Genomic DNA, 17660 nt, shown 5'->3' on the forward strand with positions numbered 1-17660 from the left:
TTTGGAAGCATCTGCCAGTCCCATCGAGAACAGCTTGGCCACATGTGAAAGATCTGACCAATCTCTTTGTGTGGCTATCCTTTTGGGATTAGGTATATGGTGCCATCTGTGACCTTTTTGGCTCCAACTGATTAGACCATCCTCCACTAAGATGGACGAAAAAGTCGCTGGTGCGTATCTTGTTTGAAGATCATGAGGTGCACATACTAAGATTATACTAAGAGGTTGCGTTGTTCAACGCTTGACTAGACATTTTGATGAATGAGGATGAGATGAGAGCCGTTTCTAAACATGGGTTTACCTGAGCCGGCCAGTGCATCCATCGTGTGCTACTAACCAATACTTTTTTGTTCTAGGTTTTTCGTGTCGCTATATTTTGACGGCTTTTGTTTGATGGTTGACTGCCATAAAAATAATCTTGGTGGTTTTTTTTTTCTTTCCTTGGTAGTTTTTGTCCACAAAGAAATATTCGGATTCTGATAACGTTGGGAGTGCCCTCGACTTTTCATCGTAAAGGAGTAGTTTATGTCGGTATATATATGCTAGTAGCAAGATAATATACTTTACGGTTCTGAATTTTCATTAGCCAGGCTAGTAAACTCACAATTTAACTGAGTGCAACAAACGCCCTTTCAGTTGATGTGCTAGCCCATCCAAGTTCGAATATTTGTTTCTTAAATATGTTGGGCGGACCTCTCTCTCCCTATCTCATTTTTATTTTTTTTGAAAAAACTATTGAAGAACAAATAGTTGGTGGTACCGCCCATGCACATGTAATTTTTTACTCATGGAACGTGAGCCCTGCTAGACATAGGAATAGTACACATTTGAATATGAGGCATAGGAATAGTAGACATTTGACTATGATACCCGATATCCCGCTAACTGATACATACACACCTATCATTTCATCCGAAAGATTAAATCGTCCAAGGAAATTAAGGTGAGCAAGATAGCTGGGTACCGCGTAGCTAGTTGTAGTATGATCATGAACCTCGATTAATTATCAATATGGAGCATGTTACATGAATAATTGCTAGATTACTTAGGTCCTCAATTGAGTACCGCTACCGAATAAGTAACATGTTGCCATATATATGCAAATAAATCAATGTTGTTGGTCGAACTGTTAGGCATAATTGTATTTGGGCGTTAGCCCGGTCGGTAAGACGGGCGAGCGCTCGAGCCAGCTCACGTTCAAGCCCGAGCGCTCGCACAGGTATATACGAAGCGGACGTGCACGAAATGATCTTGTTCGATCCTGTCTCCAAAGAAGGCTGTGAAAATAAATTTTATTGTAAAAAAAAACTGTTAAACATAATCAAGCTTAGCCTATATGAATGATCATGTGGAGTGATGCCTTTCTAATACAAGTTCATCGTACGTTGGACTCCTCAGTCGTCACCTTCCCCGCAAAACAACAAAACACCACTTTTCCATGATCCCTTCACGCGGCAGCGACACGCTGACACAACTATGTATAATTTTTTTTTTAGCACGATGGGTCCAGGAATCTCTCCGGTTTTCAGCTGGAGATGATTCAAATCATACGCTTCTTGGATGGTTATCCGATAATATGCTTACATTTGCTTCATTATTATCATTGTTTTAGAATCCTTGTTTAATTCTGGTTGAACAAAATGATATTCTATATATGAAACATTTTTTTGAACTTTATGTATATGTCTTGATCTTTTGTTGTCATGACCATATCTAACAATTTGGAAACTATTTTGTTAATTTTCAGCTTTTGCTGTCTGTCCATCAAAACCTTTTTTTTTCAAAACCATATCATCATCTTTCTATCGCCTACCCCCTTTTCTTCTTGATCTTTTGTTGTATTGAAGTTACCTGCACATCTAGGAATCAAGGAATTCATACTGATTTCTTTTTTTTGAAATTTCCAAATTTCCGACAAGTTAGGTATACATCCTTACCATCCACAGAAGAAATTCCGCACGGCAGACTTATCTTTGATTTACTTTTAGTCAAATTTTCTGTCATCTAACTAGAATGTATTTAATCCTTGAAAGAAAAATTGGCTATAGCAAGTTGCATCGGTCATCCTTTGATTGGAGAAAAAGAAAACTTGAACGAGTTTTTTTAGAAACTTGAATGACTTATTTAGAAGCTACCAGAGAGCTATTCGATCTTGGGCGATGCATACATCTCTTTCTTGTTGTCCTTTGTTGGAGGCAATTTTGGCGACCCACAATCTTTACAATCAGTCATGTACTTTTTCACCACATGATTCAGATTCAATGAAATCTACGCATATTTTTTAGAGATCATTTCATCGTCTCGAACATAGTTATTCTGTGCCATGACAGAGACCGAATATACAGTCATATTCGGTGTCTAATTATGACGGCAGCAAATCTATTCTTTTTTGCAAGGAAGCTAAAATTATATACAGAGAAATGAATTGGAACCGTCTATTTATAAGGACAATTTTTTTCGAGCAAATATTTATTAAGGAAGAATTATGCTCATCAATAAAGCTATGGTATTTTGTGTTGTGAGGTTAACATGATATGTCTGGACCCACATGTCCGATATCTTAATTCATGCCATGAGAGCTGCCGTCCTATAAATTATTGGTAGTACAGTACTAAGGAGAGCAAAGAGGCAGCACGGCAGCCACAATCATCTCTCTCTCTAAAGTTTTTCTTTTGAGATCTCTCTCTCTCTCTCGTTGAGAAGCATGTATCTGAATCCAAGAATCATTGGATCTGGGGAGAGGACGCTGGTTCTCTCCCATGGCTATGGAGGGAGCCAGGCCATCTGGGACAAGGTGCTGCCGCACCTGTCACGCAGGAACAAGGTAACTTATGCTCACGTTTCATCGATCGCATAGGCAGCTCGACTGGGTTTCTGGTACTTATATCAACATACCAGATGATCGATATAACTTGTCAACTTCTGATCTGACAATATATACATGTGCATCAACATATACCAAGGTGCTCCTCTTCGACTGGGACTTCTCCGGCGCTGACGACGAGGCGGCGGAGGAGGAGGGAGAGCACTGCTGCTACACGTTCTCCCGGTTCGCCGACAAGCTGGTGGCGCTCATGGACGAGATGAAGCTGAGCGGCGCCGTGTACGTGGGACATTCCATGGCCGGCATGGTGGGCTGCATTGCGTCCGTCAAGCGCCCCGACCTCTTCAGCCATCTCGTCCTCGTCGGCGCCTCCCCCAGGTGACCATCATCCCTCCTGACCTCACGCCACTATTATATGGGTTACTGACCTGCATGCTTGGTTTTCCTCTAAGAATTCTTCTCAAATTTTCTTTTGAATTGGCGAGGTACTTACTACTTAAAAACTATTTTTCAAAATAACTAAAGTAACTTTTTACAGATAATTTATTTGAAAAAACATCTGAACAGTTGGTGAGGATCTCCTGCAGTTACAAACCGTATGTGAAAATATATTTTGACAGACAATTTCTTATATGAACCGTCTGTGATAATACATAAGAAATCGCTTGTAAAAATACCCATTTTCACAGGCGGTTCCTTACGTGAACCGCCTCTAGAAATGATCATCTATTAAAAAATCTATAACTTTTTCATATGAAGTTGGATGAGTAAAAACTCTATATTAAAATTGTAACTCTCGATGAGATCTACAACTTTGTAGTTGATATTTTTTTTATTTGAAGTCATTTAGATATCTAAATAATCGTTTCAAGTTTCAAATAATTATTTAGGCATTTAAATGACTTCAAATGAAAAACTTTTTAACTACAAAGTTGTAGATCTGGTCGAGAGCTATAATTTTTACATAAAGTTTATTCTCATCCAATTTCATATAAAAAAATTATAAATTTTTAAAGATAACCTATCATCCATTTCCACATGCGATTCATATAAGGGACCGCCTATAGAAATGTCCACTTATGAAAATAGATGGCAGCTTATCTTCAAATTTTCATAACTTTTTCGTATGAAGTCGGATGAGAACAAACATTATATGAAAATTGTAGCTCTCGACGAGATCTACAACATTGTAGTTGAAAAGTTTTTCATTTGAAATCATTTAGATACCGAAATAATCATTTAAAGTTTCAGATTGCAGATATCAAAAGAATTACATATGCTCATATGTTCAGTAGTCGTTCTCTGATGTGATGGTGGAGAGGGTTCGCGCGACCCAACAGATTTCAAGTTCGAGTGCCAAAAACTACGTAGCGCGCGTATTTCGCGCGAAAAAATGCGTGACCCGTGGGGTTCCTAGTCGGTCAAAAAAAATTCAGATAAAAAAATATCGATTCGGGGACCGATTATCGCAGACGGTCCGCTTAAGGAACTGTCTGTGAAAATTAAGTGAACCGTCTGTAGTAATAGATTTCCACAAGCGATCACTTTTATGCCTGTGAAAATCGTTCATTTCTACAGACCTTCGATCGCAGACGAGTACGCTAAACGAATATAAAAATGAGTTACTATCTACTTCTAGAAATAATTTTTTATAGTGACTCTCTGGCCAGACAGCGTCGAAGTAAAATAGTCTAGGTCTCTAGATCCTTACGTACATGAACGACTACCACACTGAAACGAAAAACGCTGCTGCTCTTGTATCTCTGTCGATGACAAGCATTAAATTCAAACATTTTGTGGTGTCTACGTGTGACATGCATGATTATTGAAGACAATTTAGAATTGACTCCAGTTGGTTAGGATCTGGTGGTGGATCCTGTCCGCCATAACTCGAGTCATGACTTGACACGGGTGCTCATCTTAAATCCCAGGTGCGTCCAATTTGTATTCGAAGGAAAAAAAACATTTTCTTTTGGAAATATGGCCATTAGCCAGGCTTTTGTCAAAAAGGAGTATAGTTGGAAGATCTTGAGAGTACTTTGTATAATTTTATAGAAAATTTAATGCCATAAGGGATTCGAAATTGTTTGGTTAATCTATGGTCCATGCATCCATAGTCCAAATCAAATGTTTTTTTAACAAACTTTGGACTAACTCGACATACTTAGGAAAATGGAGTTAAAGATAGTTTTATTTAAATCACCTTAAAATTAGATGGCCCTTTTTTATTCGATAAATAACACACTGTTCAATTTGGTTTTTTTTATTTTGACCTTTATCAAGGTTCCTACTCTTATTCTGTTGTGATTTAGTTGGAACCATATATATCCTATTACGTGGTTTAGAAGAAGCCTCTCACACTTTGATAGTCCCATAATCGATGGAGCTGTTCTGCTCTTTTTGTATCAACCAATCATGCATGATATATTAAAGGTGATTAGCGATCCTCCTTAAGTGAACGCCAAAGTTCATGACATTACTTAAGTGTGTGCGATAACATCTACCACAAAGCTTTGAATCCTTTAAGAAGAAACTTTACATATACCGTTGCTTAATTGTTACGATGATGTGACTGGTGCTACCGATTCAGTTATCTTTCAGTTTTTATTGTTTATGTCAGCATCCGAAGCTACCTTTTGATATTAGTGATAATTTGTTGCCGTTCTCTGTTGTAATAAATATGAAAATGTAGCAGTCACCATCTTCAAATTAAAAGGATTATGTGTGAACTCTAGAGAACAGAAAGTTGCACACAATATAATTGTTTTGTCCTTTCAATTTTATTAACTTTTGAAGTCGTAATTAACTGAAGGAGTCAACAATACTACAAAACATATCATCAGTGGCAGTTCAAAATCATCATCAGTAGCGGGTATTAAACCGTCACTGATTACTCGGTACTGATAGTCAGTGACTATGAGTGACTCCGCACAACTGCTCGGCCGCATGCCGGCTGTTGCGCTCGCCCGCGGCCGCTCAAACATCGTCGTGCCGCCACTGATATATGAGATCAAAATTTCCCTATTTCACACTAGCAGAAACACATATACATGAGATCAAACAATCATATGATATTCTTCTCCCTTTATACCACAAATCAAGTTATTCAAATCAGATTTACAAAAAATTTACAAAAAATTCTAACTACCACTTCACAATTCAGCTACACAAATGGAAGAAGAAATCCACGTGCTCTGTGTCCATCACGCTGTCCATCCAGTCCAACAGGTGAAGCTTCCACAGAGACGGAGAGAATAGTCAAACAGGGATCATGTCAGCCAGTGGTATGCTATCTTCGGCTAGCTGATTACCAACATGTAGTCGAAAACACTACATAAAAAAAAGCTAAAAGTCACGGACCATAATCGTTATGCGTGATGGCCCTATCACCAGAACATGTTACTGATGACCAGTCATAAGTGATGGGTAAGGATTCATCACCAACAAGATCAAAACTTAACTCGTTAGATGTGTTACGGTTATGACCTGTCATTCATGATTTGATAAGCTTTTTTCACATTTTTAAAAATAAAAAGTCTCAAAAAAATATTTTTTTACCCCAGCCAAAACGATCCCATCACATATGCCCCACAAGCCACGCCCTTTTTAAAAGTATTTTCAATACTTTTGTTCCACGGGAATCAAACCAGCCACCTCACGTGCGCGAACACCTCACCAACTCAGCTATCACGTTGTTGTGATATGAAATGGATAGTTTATCCTTTTGAGCTTTGTTGCCAAAGGTTATAGGTGACAGGTCATAACTGTGACCCACCACCTAATAAGTTATAGGTGTCAGATCACAGTTATGACCTGTCACCTATGTCTATATTACCAATTTGAATTACAGGTTGCCTCAGAGTTTAAGCAAAAAGGAAATAAAAATACTTTTAATGGTTCGATTCAAAGTTTTGGAATTAGAGAGTGGGATTAAAGTTTAATTGAGTTTTTCACTTCGACCGAAAGCAGCTACAGAATTGAAATAAGCAATATAACTAATGTTTTAAATAAGTGATCCAGAGCGCACTCGGTATAACGGGCATAACTTTTACATACGGACTCCGAATTCGACATTATTTTACTCTACGGATATCTACATAAAAAGTTATATCTGTTTCTCCCCCACTTCATCGGGTTGGTGAATTTTTAGAGGCTAAAATGGCTTGGAAGATTGAGTTCTCACCCCGAAAGTTTCTGCACCGTTTTTGGAACGCGTGTTTGTGTCCATAGCCGCCACCCCTTACATCAAACTTGAGCAGATATGTACATATTTACTATATAAGCAAATTATTGAATGTGCATTATTTCTCTTACTACACGTTTTATGGTCTGCAAATAAATACAACTAGCTGTTATTTTTAATTAATAACTAGTTATTCTTTTTAATTAATAGTAGCTAGATTTATAATTGATATAAATTATGAAGGATAAATTATTTTTCTCACAATTACATAAAAAATTGATGAGTTGATGGGCTAATATATATATAATGTTTTATAAAACTGATTGACTAATACATCTAATGATTGAGTAATTAAAATTCCTTCTTGTGCTCTGTTGTATCAAACTAGTCATTAATGATAGGTTAAAACTTGATATGTCACTAATGACTCTCTAGGATGATCCGTCACTGATAAGTTAGTCATTGGTGATGGGTCACAATTTGATCCGTCACTTATGACTTGCCAGGATGACCCATCACTAATGATGAGTCATAAGTGATGGGTCACAACTACGACCTATTATTTTTAACATAAGTGACGGATCATATTATGATCTATCACTAATTTTATGTCTTATTTGTTTGTTTTTCACGTAGTAGAACTGATGTACCTATTCGATGACGTGTGAGTGTGGGTTGGTCCAGTTCGTCATGAACGCAGTGACGAGACCGTGGCCGCGACCTTCTCCCGCAAAGCCTCCGCGGTGAGCGCGACGCTCATGACGCCAATGCTGTGGCCGACCAGGACCGCGCACTCCCCTGCTGGGAGCGCATGGAGCGGGTAGAGCAGCGGGCACGTATAGTCCTTGAAGGTGGGCGTGTCCATGCAGTGGCCATGGCACGGAGCAGCATGGCGACCCAGTACCAGCACCACCCGTTGTGGCGTGTGCCATGCACCAGAAATCCATGTCGCTCGCTTGTCATTCCTTGATCAAGACTGAGGAAAGAGAGAGAGAGGAGAGAAGAGAGAGAGGGCGAGGAGACCGAGAGAGAGGAGACGATACCTTATCTCTTGCGCTAAGAGCCTGGAACTTAGAAAAAATCTCGAACCCAAGCTCGGTTGCGAGAAAAAAGACCAATTGAATAGAAATTTTAGATCCATATCATCAGTGATGGTTCGTGGCTAAGAACCAGCACTGATACTTGCTATCAGTGTCGGTTCTTAGCAGCTCTATTATGGTTCAAGCGTAGGAGTTTAAGAACCTGTAGTTATACATTTATACTGTCGTTTCTTACACAACCAGCAGCTATTTATAGCCGGTTCTGTAGTAGTATCATAAAAAATTAAATAAACATGACACTGATCATCCATGCATCCAAATGTTTTCAATCATCAAGTGGCTCCTAGATGGAAACGAGTTACATAATTGTTCATGTCCGTCTGATCGTAGTCCATCAACGATCGGACAGCGCTAAGTGAATTCCCCGCGGGAGGGCAGCCACACAAAAATCTGCTCTGCCTCGTAAGTACCTATTTTGTGATAGTTATCATTCTTTGTTTCCTATTAGGCCCCGACATATGGTGAAGTCAGATGAATCGTAGTTTTATGTCGGGGCCTAATTAAGTGCCTTTTTCTTCAAAAAATAAATTTCCTTCAGAAATAATTGCTCCAGTTTCATTTACGTAGATTTGTATATTGATCTAAATTTTATTTGGGGCAATGAATATTCACTACGTCACATAGCACATTAGTGACGATTGATAACCGTTATTAGTGACGGTGTTCTCATATCCGTCACTACTGATGACACATTTGTGATGGGTGCCGATCCATCACTAATGACGGTCATTAGTGACGGGTCATAATTAAGACATGTCACTAACATGCGTCTCCTAGTCCTATGGCATACGAAGGTTTGTTGCCCGTCACTGGTGATCGTCATTAGTGATAAGTAGTTTTCAACCCCATCACTAGGACTCAGTCATTAGTGACGGGTGGTAACCACACCCCGTCACTGGGACTGAGTTATTCCTGACGGGTGGTAAATTAAGGGTAGCAGTGGATTGGGTCGAGTCGAGGTCACGCAGGTTTCAAACCTGATGGGAGCGGGTTCGGGTGTAGAAACTACCCCACGGGGCCATCGGGTCGAGACCCCGACCCGAGTTGGGTTCGAGTTCGAGTTGCCTTTTGCACCTGTGGGTGCCTCACAGGCCCCAAAATCCTGAGACCCATTAAAGACCCACACACCACTCGGCTCGTTCCACATGCCAGCAGCCCCCATCTCTGCTCTCTCCCTCGTCACTCTCAGTTCTCACTTGACTCCTTCTCTTCTTCCCCCAAAGCCATGACTGATCCTCAGTTGCCCCTGCCCTTGGCCATCGGTGTCGTCGGTGGAACCACCACGTCACCAATCACCGGTGTCCACAGCCCGCCACACCAATTTCTGGAATTTGACAAACTCATCATCCCTATATCCGTCGTGCCCCTCAGCATTATGCACCATTTGATCCATATTCTCCACCAAATCTATGTAGTCATTGTTGAATCCTAATATGTTTGTGTCCCTAAGATAATCATCTATATCACCGGTTGACGAGAGTCCTTGATCCATACTGTCGTCTGGGAGAACTTGATCCATTTCCCACTCATTAAGGCCTTCCTCGCCATGTTTGTTCCAAATGTGATATATCTCTTTGAATCCACGCCTTAACAAGTGATTGTGCACATTGTTAGGTTTTGGAAACATCTTCCTATTCTTGCAATCATAGCATGGACACCACATTGCCATTTAATGCCGACATTCCATATCCGCCACCGTGGCACTCATAAAAGACTTCACCCCGCTCATGTACTCATTACAAATACAACAATCGATATACATCCAACTTCGTTTCGCCATCTACAAATTGAAAAAAAAAAATCATTATCAATAGAAACGACAAAGACATACAATTGAATAAGTATAAAATTCTAATTAAATTTAACTAAATTAAGAGTAGATTAAAGTTAATTTCTTATCTAAGGCGAATGATCCTAACTAATTTCTATATCGACAAAGATAGGTCCTAATCCTATTCAAGGATATATGGCCCAAGTTTGTTTCTATGCTCTTGTACAGTTATAGAGAAAATTTCAGCATCATCTCCCTGTTACTCTCCAAATACATCTCAACAGCAAGCCAAGAGGGTGTATATCTATAGAACAACAAGAAGATGTCACCAAAATTCTCTCTAGAACCATACAAGAGTATAGAAACCTACTACTCGGGTTACATATCCTTGAACTGTCTAAAGTTTGTAGACAATTCCAGAGCATCTTCTTATAAATATGATGAGTTGCTAAATTATATTTATAATCAAACACTCCCGAACGGTTGACGTATGTTACGCAAACTAAATTCACTTTTATAAATATAATTAATATAATTGTGCTAATATACATATCAAGATTTAGGAGAAGGAGAAATTGTGAACTCCAACTCGAACCTAAGAATCTAGCAAATAGGAGCAAGAGGAGGAGGAAGAGAGGATGCAAACCTTCAAAGGCCAACAGGGACAATCCATATGTATCAAGATTTAGGAAAAGAAGCAAAATTATTGATTCCAAGTCAAACCCTAGAATCCACCACATATGAGCAATAGGAGGAGGAAAGGGGGGGCAAACCTTCAAATGCTAAGGTACAATTCTAACTTCAAATTACCAAGATTTTGTTGGTCCTCAACAGAATTGCCAAAAAATCGTCTTTCTATGCCAAGCAGCCGACGAACAGACACTGTCTAGTCGAGCTGCTCCTCACAGAAAGTAACAGTAAATATGATTCATTAGTGACAGGTGATAAGGACACCCGTCACTAATAAGTGAGCCATTAGTGACGGATCTCAATACAATCTGTCACTAACGAGTGACTCCGACTGTGAATCGCTCGTGACTATATTTAGTGATATGTGTCATCTCTACCCATCACTAAGGACTATATTATTAGTGACGGACTTTGAGATGACCCATTACTATTATCTTTAGTGACAGTTTGTTCCCTCATCGTCACTAACAACCCTTTATTAGTGACAGGTCTTCGTCGGGTCTCAATCCAAGCTATATATTAGTGACAGATCCAGTGACGATCCATCACTAATAATACATTAGTGATGACATGTTCTGATTGGCTGTCATTACTATGGTATTTTCTATGTTCGTTTGTTATATGTAGTGATTATTTTTCTCTTGGCATGTTACGACAAAAACAAATAGTTTGATTGGCGCGCTTACGCCGCGCTTTTTTTTCACAGTGCATGACAAAAGAAGATTAAAAAAATTAGGTTCATCAATTTAGGATATCTCAATATTTATTTATGAATTTATCAATATTTAACACATTCACTTAATTATAGGAAAAACAGTAGTACTTTCATGCATGCATATAATTTCAGCATGTAGACAACAGTAATACAAAACTAACAAAAATTTGTTTCATATTTTTTGAGTTTTATATATTTTTCTTTGCATTTTAGATTATTTTAGTCGACTTATCAATATAACTAATATTCCTTTCGATATTTTTTGGAATTTCTCAAAAATAAAATTATATTATATAGTAAATATACATATATGTATATATGTATATACATATATGTATAAATATATGGATACACATATGTATACATATGTGTATATATGTACATACACATATGTGGAACCCACTGCTACAGTACCTACACTACCTAGACCTCTGAGATGGCTCGATAATATATGTTATAGATGTATCGAAATGGTCCATCTTAAGCTACCATCTATTTCTTTCAAAGAAAATAAGTGGTACTCGTAATAGCTAAGCAAGCATTATCGAAATGGTCCATATTAAGCTCCCCATCTATTTCTTTCAAAGAAAATAAGTAGTACTCGTAATAGCTAAGCTAGCATTAATCTGTCTCGTAATTAAATCCTGTGTTAATTCGTTGATCGATCAGGTACATAAACTCAGAGGATTACGAGGGCGGGTTCGACGAGTCCGACATCGAGGCGATGCTAGCCCGCATCTCATCGGACTTCCGCGGCTGGGCGGAGGGCTTCGTCCCTCTGATTGTCGGCAGCCCGGACCCGTCGGCCGTGGAGCGCCTGGCGCGGAGCTTCTTCGCCATGGACCCACGCGTGGCGCACGCGCTGGCGTGCATGATCTTCCTGGGCGACCAGCGCGAGGTGCTGGACGCCGTGGCCGTGCCGTGCACGCTGGTGCACGTCTCCCGCGACTTCGCCGCGCCGCCCTGCGTCGGGCGCTACATGCAGGCCCGCATGGCGGCGCGCTGCGCCGCCGCCATGGAGACCATCGACTCGGTCGGGCACTTCCCGCAGCTCGTCGCGCCAGACGAGCTGCTCGGGATACTCGACCTTGTGCTCGGCGCTGCCGAGGAGGAGGAGGAGGAGGAGGGGGTGGGCGCCCTGGCGTCGCGGGCGGCGGACGCCGTGGTGGAGGAGATAAGTGGCGAGGTGGGTCTCGCGGAGGCGGGCGTGGCGACGTAGTCCCATGTCCATGCATACCGGCGTGTATATTTGGCGCCACAGTGCGTACGTGTACGTATCTTGGTTTGCGTGTTGGTCACTTGATTTGCTTTGATGGACTGTTTCGTGCAACCCGGTATGGTAATCGTAGAACGATTAATGCGCTTTCATTTGGAACGTTTAGCTGTTGTGACATTTAATCCGTTGCATTGGCTTGATGTTCGATCATGGAGTGAGGGAAATGGAATACTAATAGTGAAAGCAGTGTAGTGTTGTCTATGGCGTTTTGTCCAGAGGAATGTTTGCAGTTTCACTCGTCAAATGAAGGTATAGACTATAGAGCGCATGCATGCAATTGTGCAATGGCACAACTACATTTCCATTTTTCTTCACACCGCAGTTACCACTAGATGACCATAAGAATTCTTAATGATCTTAGTGTTCGTTGATTTTTTTTAAAATATTACTTGGACCTCTAGCGTTGTATTGGACTTTGGACGGTGACGGTGAGTGATGCTGATGCACTGGAAGGTTATACATGTGAAAAGGGATCACTGGAAAGTTATATATGTGCAAAGGGATCACTTATCCAAGGCGCAATGTAATACTCCTAAAACACAATCGAGTGTTTTAGCCAGCTCCAGCACTTGATTTCGAACCCCTCCTATCTGTGTCGCGATTCGTGCGTGGGGCTTCTTCTCCAACTCTAGTGATCTTTGCTTGAGGTTCGTATTTTGGGTTGGTAGTTAGGGTTCGGGGTTTGGAAGGTTCGACTTTGACAAGGCTCCCTCATCCTAGGGCTTAAAGGAAAAGTCGGGGAGGAAGGTCGGCCCAGCGTTGGTTGTGGTTGGTGGGTGGGACGGTGAGGGGGCAATATCGAAGGCAGGGCGATTAGGACGATGACAGTGGTTGGGGTGCAAAGGCTGCCCCTGATGGGGTAGTGTCTCGCCAGAGCTCACCAGCCTGTGAGCTCCAAGGCCCTACCCGGCATCGACGGGGCAAGTGGATTGGATCTAAGGAAGAAGAAATGGCAGGAGAAGCTGGAGGTAGAAGACACATGTGGACCGTTGGATCCGGCGATCCAACGGCCACAAATTCGGGTTCTGGGCAGGTGCGCTATAGACAAATCCTTTGCAAATGGTTCAAGGGGCTTGAGACAGAGAATTGCAAGAGAGAACTGATGCAGCCATGCAGGTCCGTCGGATTGTCGGCCCAGAATCTAGATTGCTTCATTCACCCTCACACATCCAATTTCCTCCGGCCCAGCCTTCCACTCCTTCCCCGCTTGCCCCACCCGAACAGCTCTTCCCATTCCGCCGCCTCCGCCGCGCAAACCGCCAGCGCAACCATGGACGAGAACCTCGCCGCTGTCCTCTACTACCTCCCGCCCCCCGCCGTCTCGACCATCGCCTACCTCTCCTCCTCCTCCCCCTCCCCAGACGACGGCGAGGAGGACCGCATCGGCCGCCTCCCCGACGCGACCCTCCGGAACATCGTCTCCCGCCTCCCCACCAAGGACGCTGCCCGCACCACCGCGCTCTCCTCCCGCTGGCGTCGCCTCTGGGCCTCCACCCCGCTCGTCCTCGACGACGACGCCGGCGGGCTCTCCCCCGCCGCCGCCGCCGCCGCGCTCGCCTACCACCCGGGCCCCGTCCGCTCGGCGCGCCTTGCCTCCTCGCAGGACCACGAAGCCGTCGCCTCCGTGTTCGCCTCCCTCGCTGGCAAGGATGTCGCAGACCTCCTCGTGGTGGTCAACGGCTCCTGGCCCGTTGAGTGGCGCGTCCCCTCCGATGTCCTTGGTTGCGCCGCGCTCTGCCGCCTCTGGATCGGCCTCTGCCAGTTCCCGGACACGTCCGGCCAAGCTCCGGTGCTCTTGAGCCTGCAGGAGCTCGGCATTGTCCACTCCTCCGTGCAGGACCGTGACCTCCACGCCGTGATCCCGCGCTGCCCCGAGCTCCAGACTTTCGCCCTCGTGCTCTCGCAGGACTACCCGAGGTATGTTCACTTCTGGTCGGGGAGTCTCCAGTGCGTGGTGCTGTGGAAGTCGATGCTCAGAGAGGTGCACCTTGATGACACCCCCAAGTTGGACCGGCTGCTGGTGGAGCCGATCGCTGATGCCACCACGCACATCAAGATCATTAAAGCACCAAAGCTGAAGGTTCTTGGTTACTTTGATGTTGGACTGCATCAGCTCAAGATCGGTAACACTGTCATCAAGGTATCCTGCGTTTGATGCTTATTTCATCTTGCCTCCATGGTGAGACGGACGGTATTTGATTACGTCATTTCTCTTCCTTGCATTGGAGCTTGGGACAAAGGTGAATCCAAACACAATGGTTCGAACGCTCAGGACATTGGCGTTGAAAGTGCAGTTTGGAGTGGAGGATCAAGTGAAGTTCGTGCCTCTCTTGCTTAAATGCTTCCCATGCCTAGAGACATTGTATATCACGGTATTAAACTCCGCCACTTCATCATTCTTGTTGTAGCCCGTGCTTTTACCGTTGAATTAAACATTAACGTGCTTGGGATGTAGTCAATTCCTTCTGAATCACCAGTCAATGTTGACTTAGAATTATGGGATCAAGTTGGCTTCACAGAATGTGTATATTCGCATCTCAAGAAGTTGGTGTTAGAAGCTGTGCGAGGCGAGGATTGTGAGTTGGCATTTGCAAAGTTCATCATGGAAAGAGCTCAAATGTTGGAGGACATGCACATTTTAGTGGATGGCAGTTGTTCCAGAGATGTTGTGCTAAGTCGTTTATCTTCCGAAGGGTGTGTATCTGCAGATGCTAGAATTGTGGTGGAGAGGCATGATGGGACTGCGTGGGGCTTCCAGAGAGCCATCGACTTGTTGCAGAGTGACCCATTTGGTTGCTGAATCTGGAGGTATCCTCAAGACTTTCTCGGACACTTATGCATCTTGCAGTTATCATATTAAGTCATATTGTTATGGTCAACACCTTCATTTCAACATCTATTGTACAATGTTACTACTTGTGTGTGGTTCTATAATTATTTCAGTGTTACATATTACCCCATTTTTGTTGAAGTCCCTGACCCCCTTTGAGTTTTAATAATACGCATATCAGGACTGTTATAAATTCAGCTTGAGATGTAACCTCAATTCTTCCAAAAAAGTGTTATGATCTATTTTTTTCCTTTTTTTTTTCTGATACTGTCAGTTGTAGATAGGATCAGAATTGTGTCTTGACATTGATCAGTCTAGCTATTTGAATTAATGTATAGTTCTTGTCCAGAACCATGATATGTGTTATTCTAAAACTTCAATTGTGGTGGTCATGAAAAAATATAATCTTGTGCATATGAACTTTCCTCATTATTCTCATCAGAAGAATTCACTACTGAATCTCTGGTGGCAAATTTGGTTAGAAACTTCCAACCATTTGCATCTATACTTGATCCAGCTCAATCAAGCCAGCTTTCAGCATTGTTGATACGATAGAAAATATTCATTCAATCCGACCTGCTAATTTTGTGTAGTACTGCCCAGTTAGGCAGTTAACCTAGCCGCTAACCACCACAGACCATAGCGAGTGTTTTATATTAACTGCATCCTGAAATCCTCACCCCCTGGCTCTGTTCTGCAGACCATTGCATTTTGTCAGGTAGAGTTTGAACCCCCATAATGGCTTTGACAGTTAGATCCTGTGTTGTTTGCTGTTCTGGTATTTTGTGGCAGAGTACCACCCCTTGGTGGTTGGTCCAAAGTTTGTGCGGCACATCCTACGGGCACACGCTTATCAGCGATGTTGATATGTCCTGTTTCTGTGGTGCTTCAAGCTGAATATGATTTTGAAGAAAGTTTATCTTTTGATCTAGTGAACTTACTAGTTCTGAATATCCTATCAGGATAATTATTATGATAAAGTGGCCCAAGCATCTAAAAATACTTTTATATGTTGTACATCTCATCTGTAGATTCTGTTATCTGAAGGTGATAAGGTGAAGTATTTCATTTAAAAAAATGGTTTTTAGAACTATATCTGGGTTTTTTTACTGATTTTGGGACATCAGACTTACTGATATTGGTGTGCCATATTGTAGGTCGTCGATGCCAGTCAATAACCACAGAAGAGCCCATCTGGGACCTGGCAAGCCTCAATGAGATGAATCAAGGAGCATGACCTACTCTTGATTTGTAGCTTTGTTGTGTTGATGTCATGTTGTACCAATACTTGTGATTTGTGAAGGAGCATGATCAATTTTGCTAGATTCGTATACTCAGGAGAACTTTAAGCGTTTAGGTTCACTTTTGCATGTGTGTTGCCCTACTGTTAAGGTTTCGGCTAGGTCTCTTAGCAAGACAGCTGACATGGGGAGTAGTTGTGAGAATGAGAAATGCTCCTGTTTTGTGGTTATTGGCTTAAGAGAAATTGGAATGTTGGAACATGTGAATTATGTGAAGTGAGAAATGCACTTTGTCAGTTTGCCTTACCGTAAGGTGTCTCTTGTGTAGCAATCTTGTGAATAAGAGACATGTTCCCAGCTCGGGCTTATTGCTTACAATTCACGTGATAAACACATTGGCAAGTTTGAACTATGTGAAACGTCAAACACGTACATGAAGGTTTCATACAACCCTAATCTATCCTAGCGGCTCGAAACCGTTTGTCGTGAGATTGGATGGCTGAGTTGCATGACCTGGTTTCCGTAAGTTTGTTGCCATACACGTCGGCTCGTAAGTAGAATTTAAATTTTTGTCAGCACTCTTTTGTTGTGGGTAGGGTTTTTTAGGTGCAGAGTTACTCGGTCTATGTAGGAGAAGAAATGGACGGTCAACTACACTGGTAGCCTAGAGGCAATTAGGTTTGTTTGGTTGCTGCCCTCACCCGTATGCCTTAGCATTTTGCATGCCTGAAGGTAGCCTGAACTTGCTTGACAATTTGCCTGACCAGTCACATCTAAAGTGCAAGGCAATGTTTGGTTGATGACCTGAAATGATGTCTGTATAGAGAAAACAATCAGACAGTGTTTGGCTCATTGTATACCTGAGATTGCACTCCCCGTCTATTAGAAACATGGTGAGATTACCTCTTTGATACATGTTCATCTTTGTATGAGAGAAGTGTGAGTATTTGAAAAACAATAAAATGGAAAGATAGTCATAAACTGTAGCAATACACGTGCTAATATTTTTGATGGAGTTTTCATTCCATAA

At 42.1% G+C, this 17660-nt stretch overlaps 2 protein-coding genes across 3 annotated transcripts; both read left to right on the plus strand.

Moving 5' to 3' along the window:
• The first annotated feature begins 2611 nt into the window (after positions 1-2611).
• Positions 2612-12760, plus strand: LOC133906235 (probable esterase KAI2). Its single transcript, XM_062348074.1, has 3 exons — positions 2612-2824; positions 2964-3202; positions 11953-12760. The coding sequence occupies exons 1-3, from the start codon at positions 2705-2707 to the stop codon at positions 12500-12502; spliced, it is 909 nt and encodes a 302-aa protein (XP_062204058.1). The 5' UTR covers positions 2612-2704; the 3' UTR covers positions 12503-12760.
• A 132-nt stretch (positions 12761-12892) lies between these two features.
• LOC133906223 (F-box/FBD/LRR-repeat protein At1g13570-like) lies at positions 12893-16936 on the plus strand. Of its 2 annotated transcripts, XM_062348056.1 has the most exons (4): positions 12893-14699; positions 14788-14931; positions 15015-15367; positions 16547-16936. In XM_062348056.1, exons 1-3 carry the CDS (start codon positions 13509-13511, stop codon positions 15357-15359), a joined length of 1680 nt encoding a protein of 559 aa, XP_062204040.1. In that variant the 5' UTR covers positions 12893-13508; the 3' UTR covers positions 15360-15367; positions 16547-16936. The 2 variants fall into 2 exon arrangements, with proteins under 2 accessions (XP_062204040.1, XP_062204049.1); XM_062348065.1 differs by lacking the exon at positions 16547-16936 and having other exon boundaries at positions 15067-15258.
• Positions 16937-17660: the final 724 nt, after the last annotated feature.

The sequence above is a fragment of the Phragmites australis genome, chromosome 2 (genome assembly GCF_958298935.1).
Source record: "Phragmites australis chromosome 2, lpPhrAust1.1, whole genome shotgun sequence".
NCBI classification, from domain to species: Eukaryota; Viridiplantae; Streptophyta; class Magnoliopsida; order Poales; family Poaceae; genus Phragmites; species Phragmites australis.

Coding starts and splice junctions, on each gene's coding strand:
- LOC133906235 (XM_062348074.1), top strand. CDS start 2,705: ATGTATCTGAATCCAAGAATCATTGGATCTGGGGAGAGGACGCTGGTT. Junction 2,825..2,963: donor ACCTGTCACGCAGGAACAAG/GTAACTTATGCT, acceptor ACATATACCAAG/GTGCTCCTCTTCGACTGGGA. Junction 3,203..11,952: donor CTCGTCGGCGCCTCCCCCAG/GTGACCATCATC, acceptor TTGATCGATCAG/GTACATAAACTCAGAGGATT.
- LOC133906223 (XM_062348056.1), top strand. CDS start 13,509: ATGGCAGGAGAAGCTGGAGGTAGAAGACACATGTGGACCGTTGGATCC. Junction 14,700..14,787: donor TCGGTAACACTGTCATCAAG/GTATCCTGCGTT, acceptor CTTGCATTGGAG/CTTGGGACAAAGGTGAATCC. Junction 14,932..15,014: donor TAGAGACATTGTATATCACG/GTATTAAACTCC, acceptor CTTGGGATGTAG/TCAATTCCTTCTGAATCACC.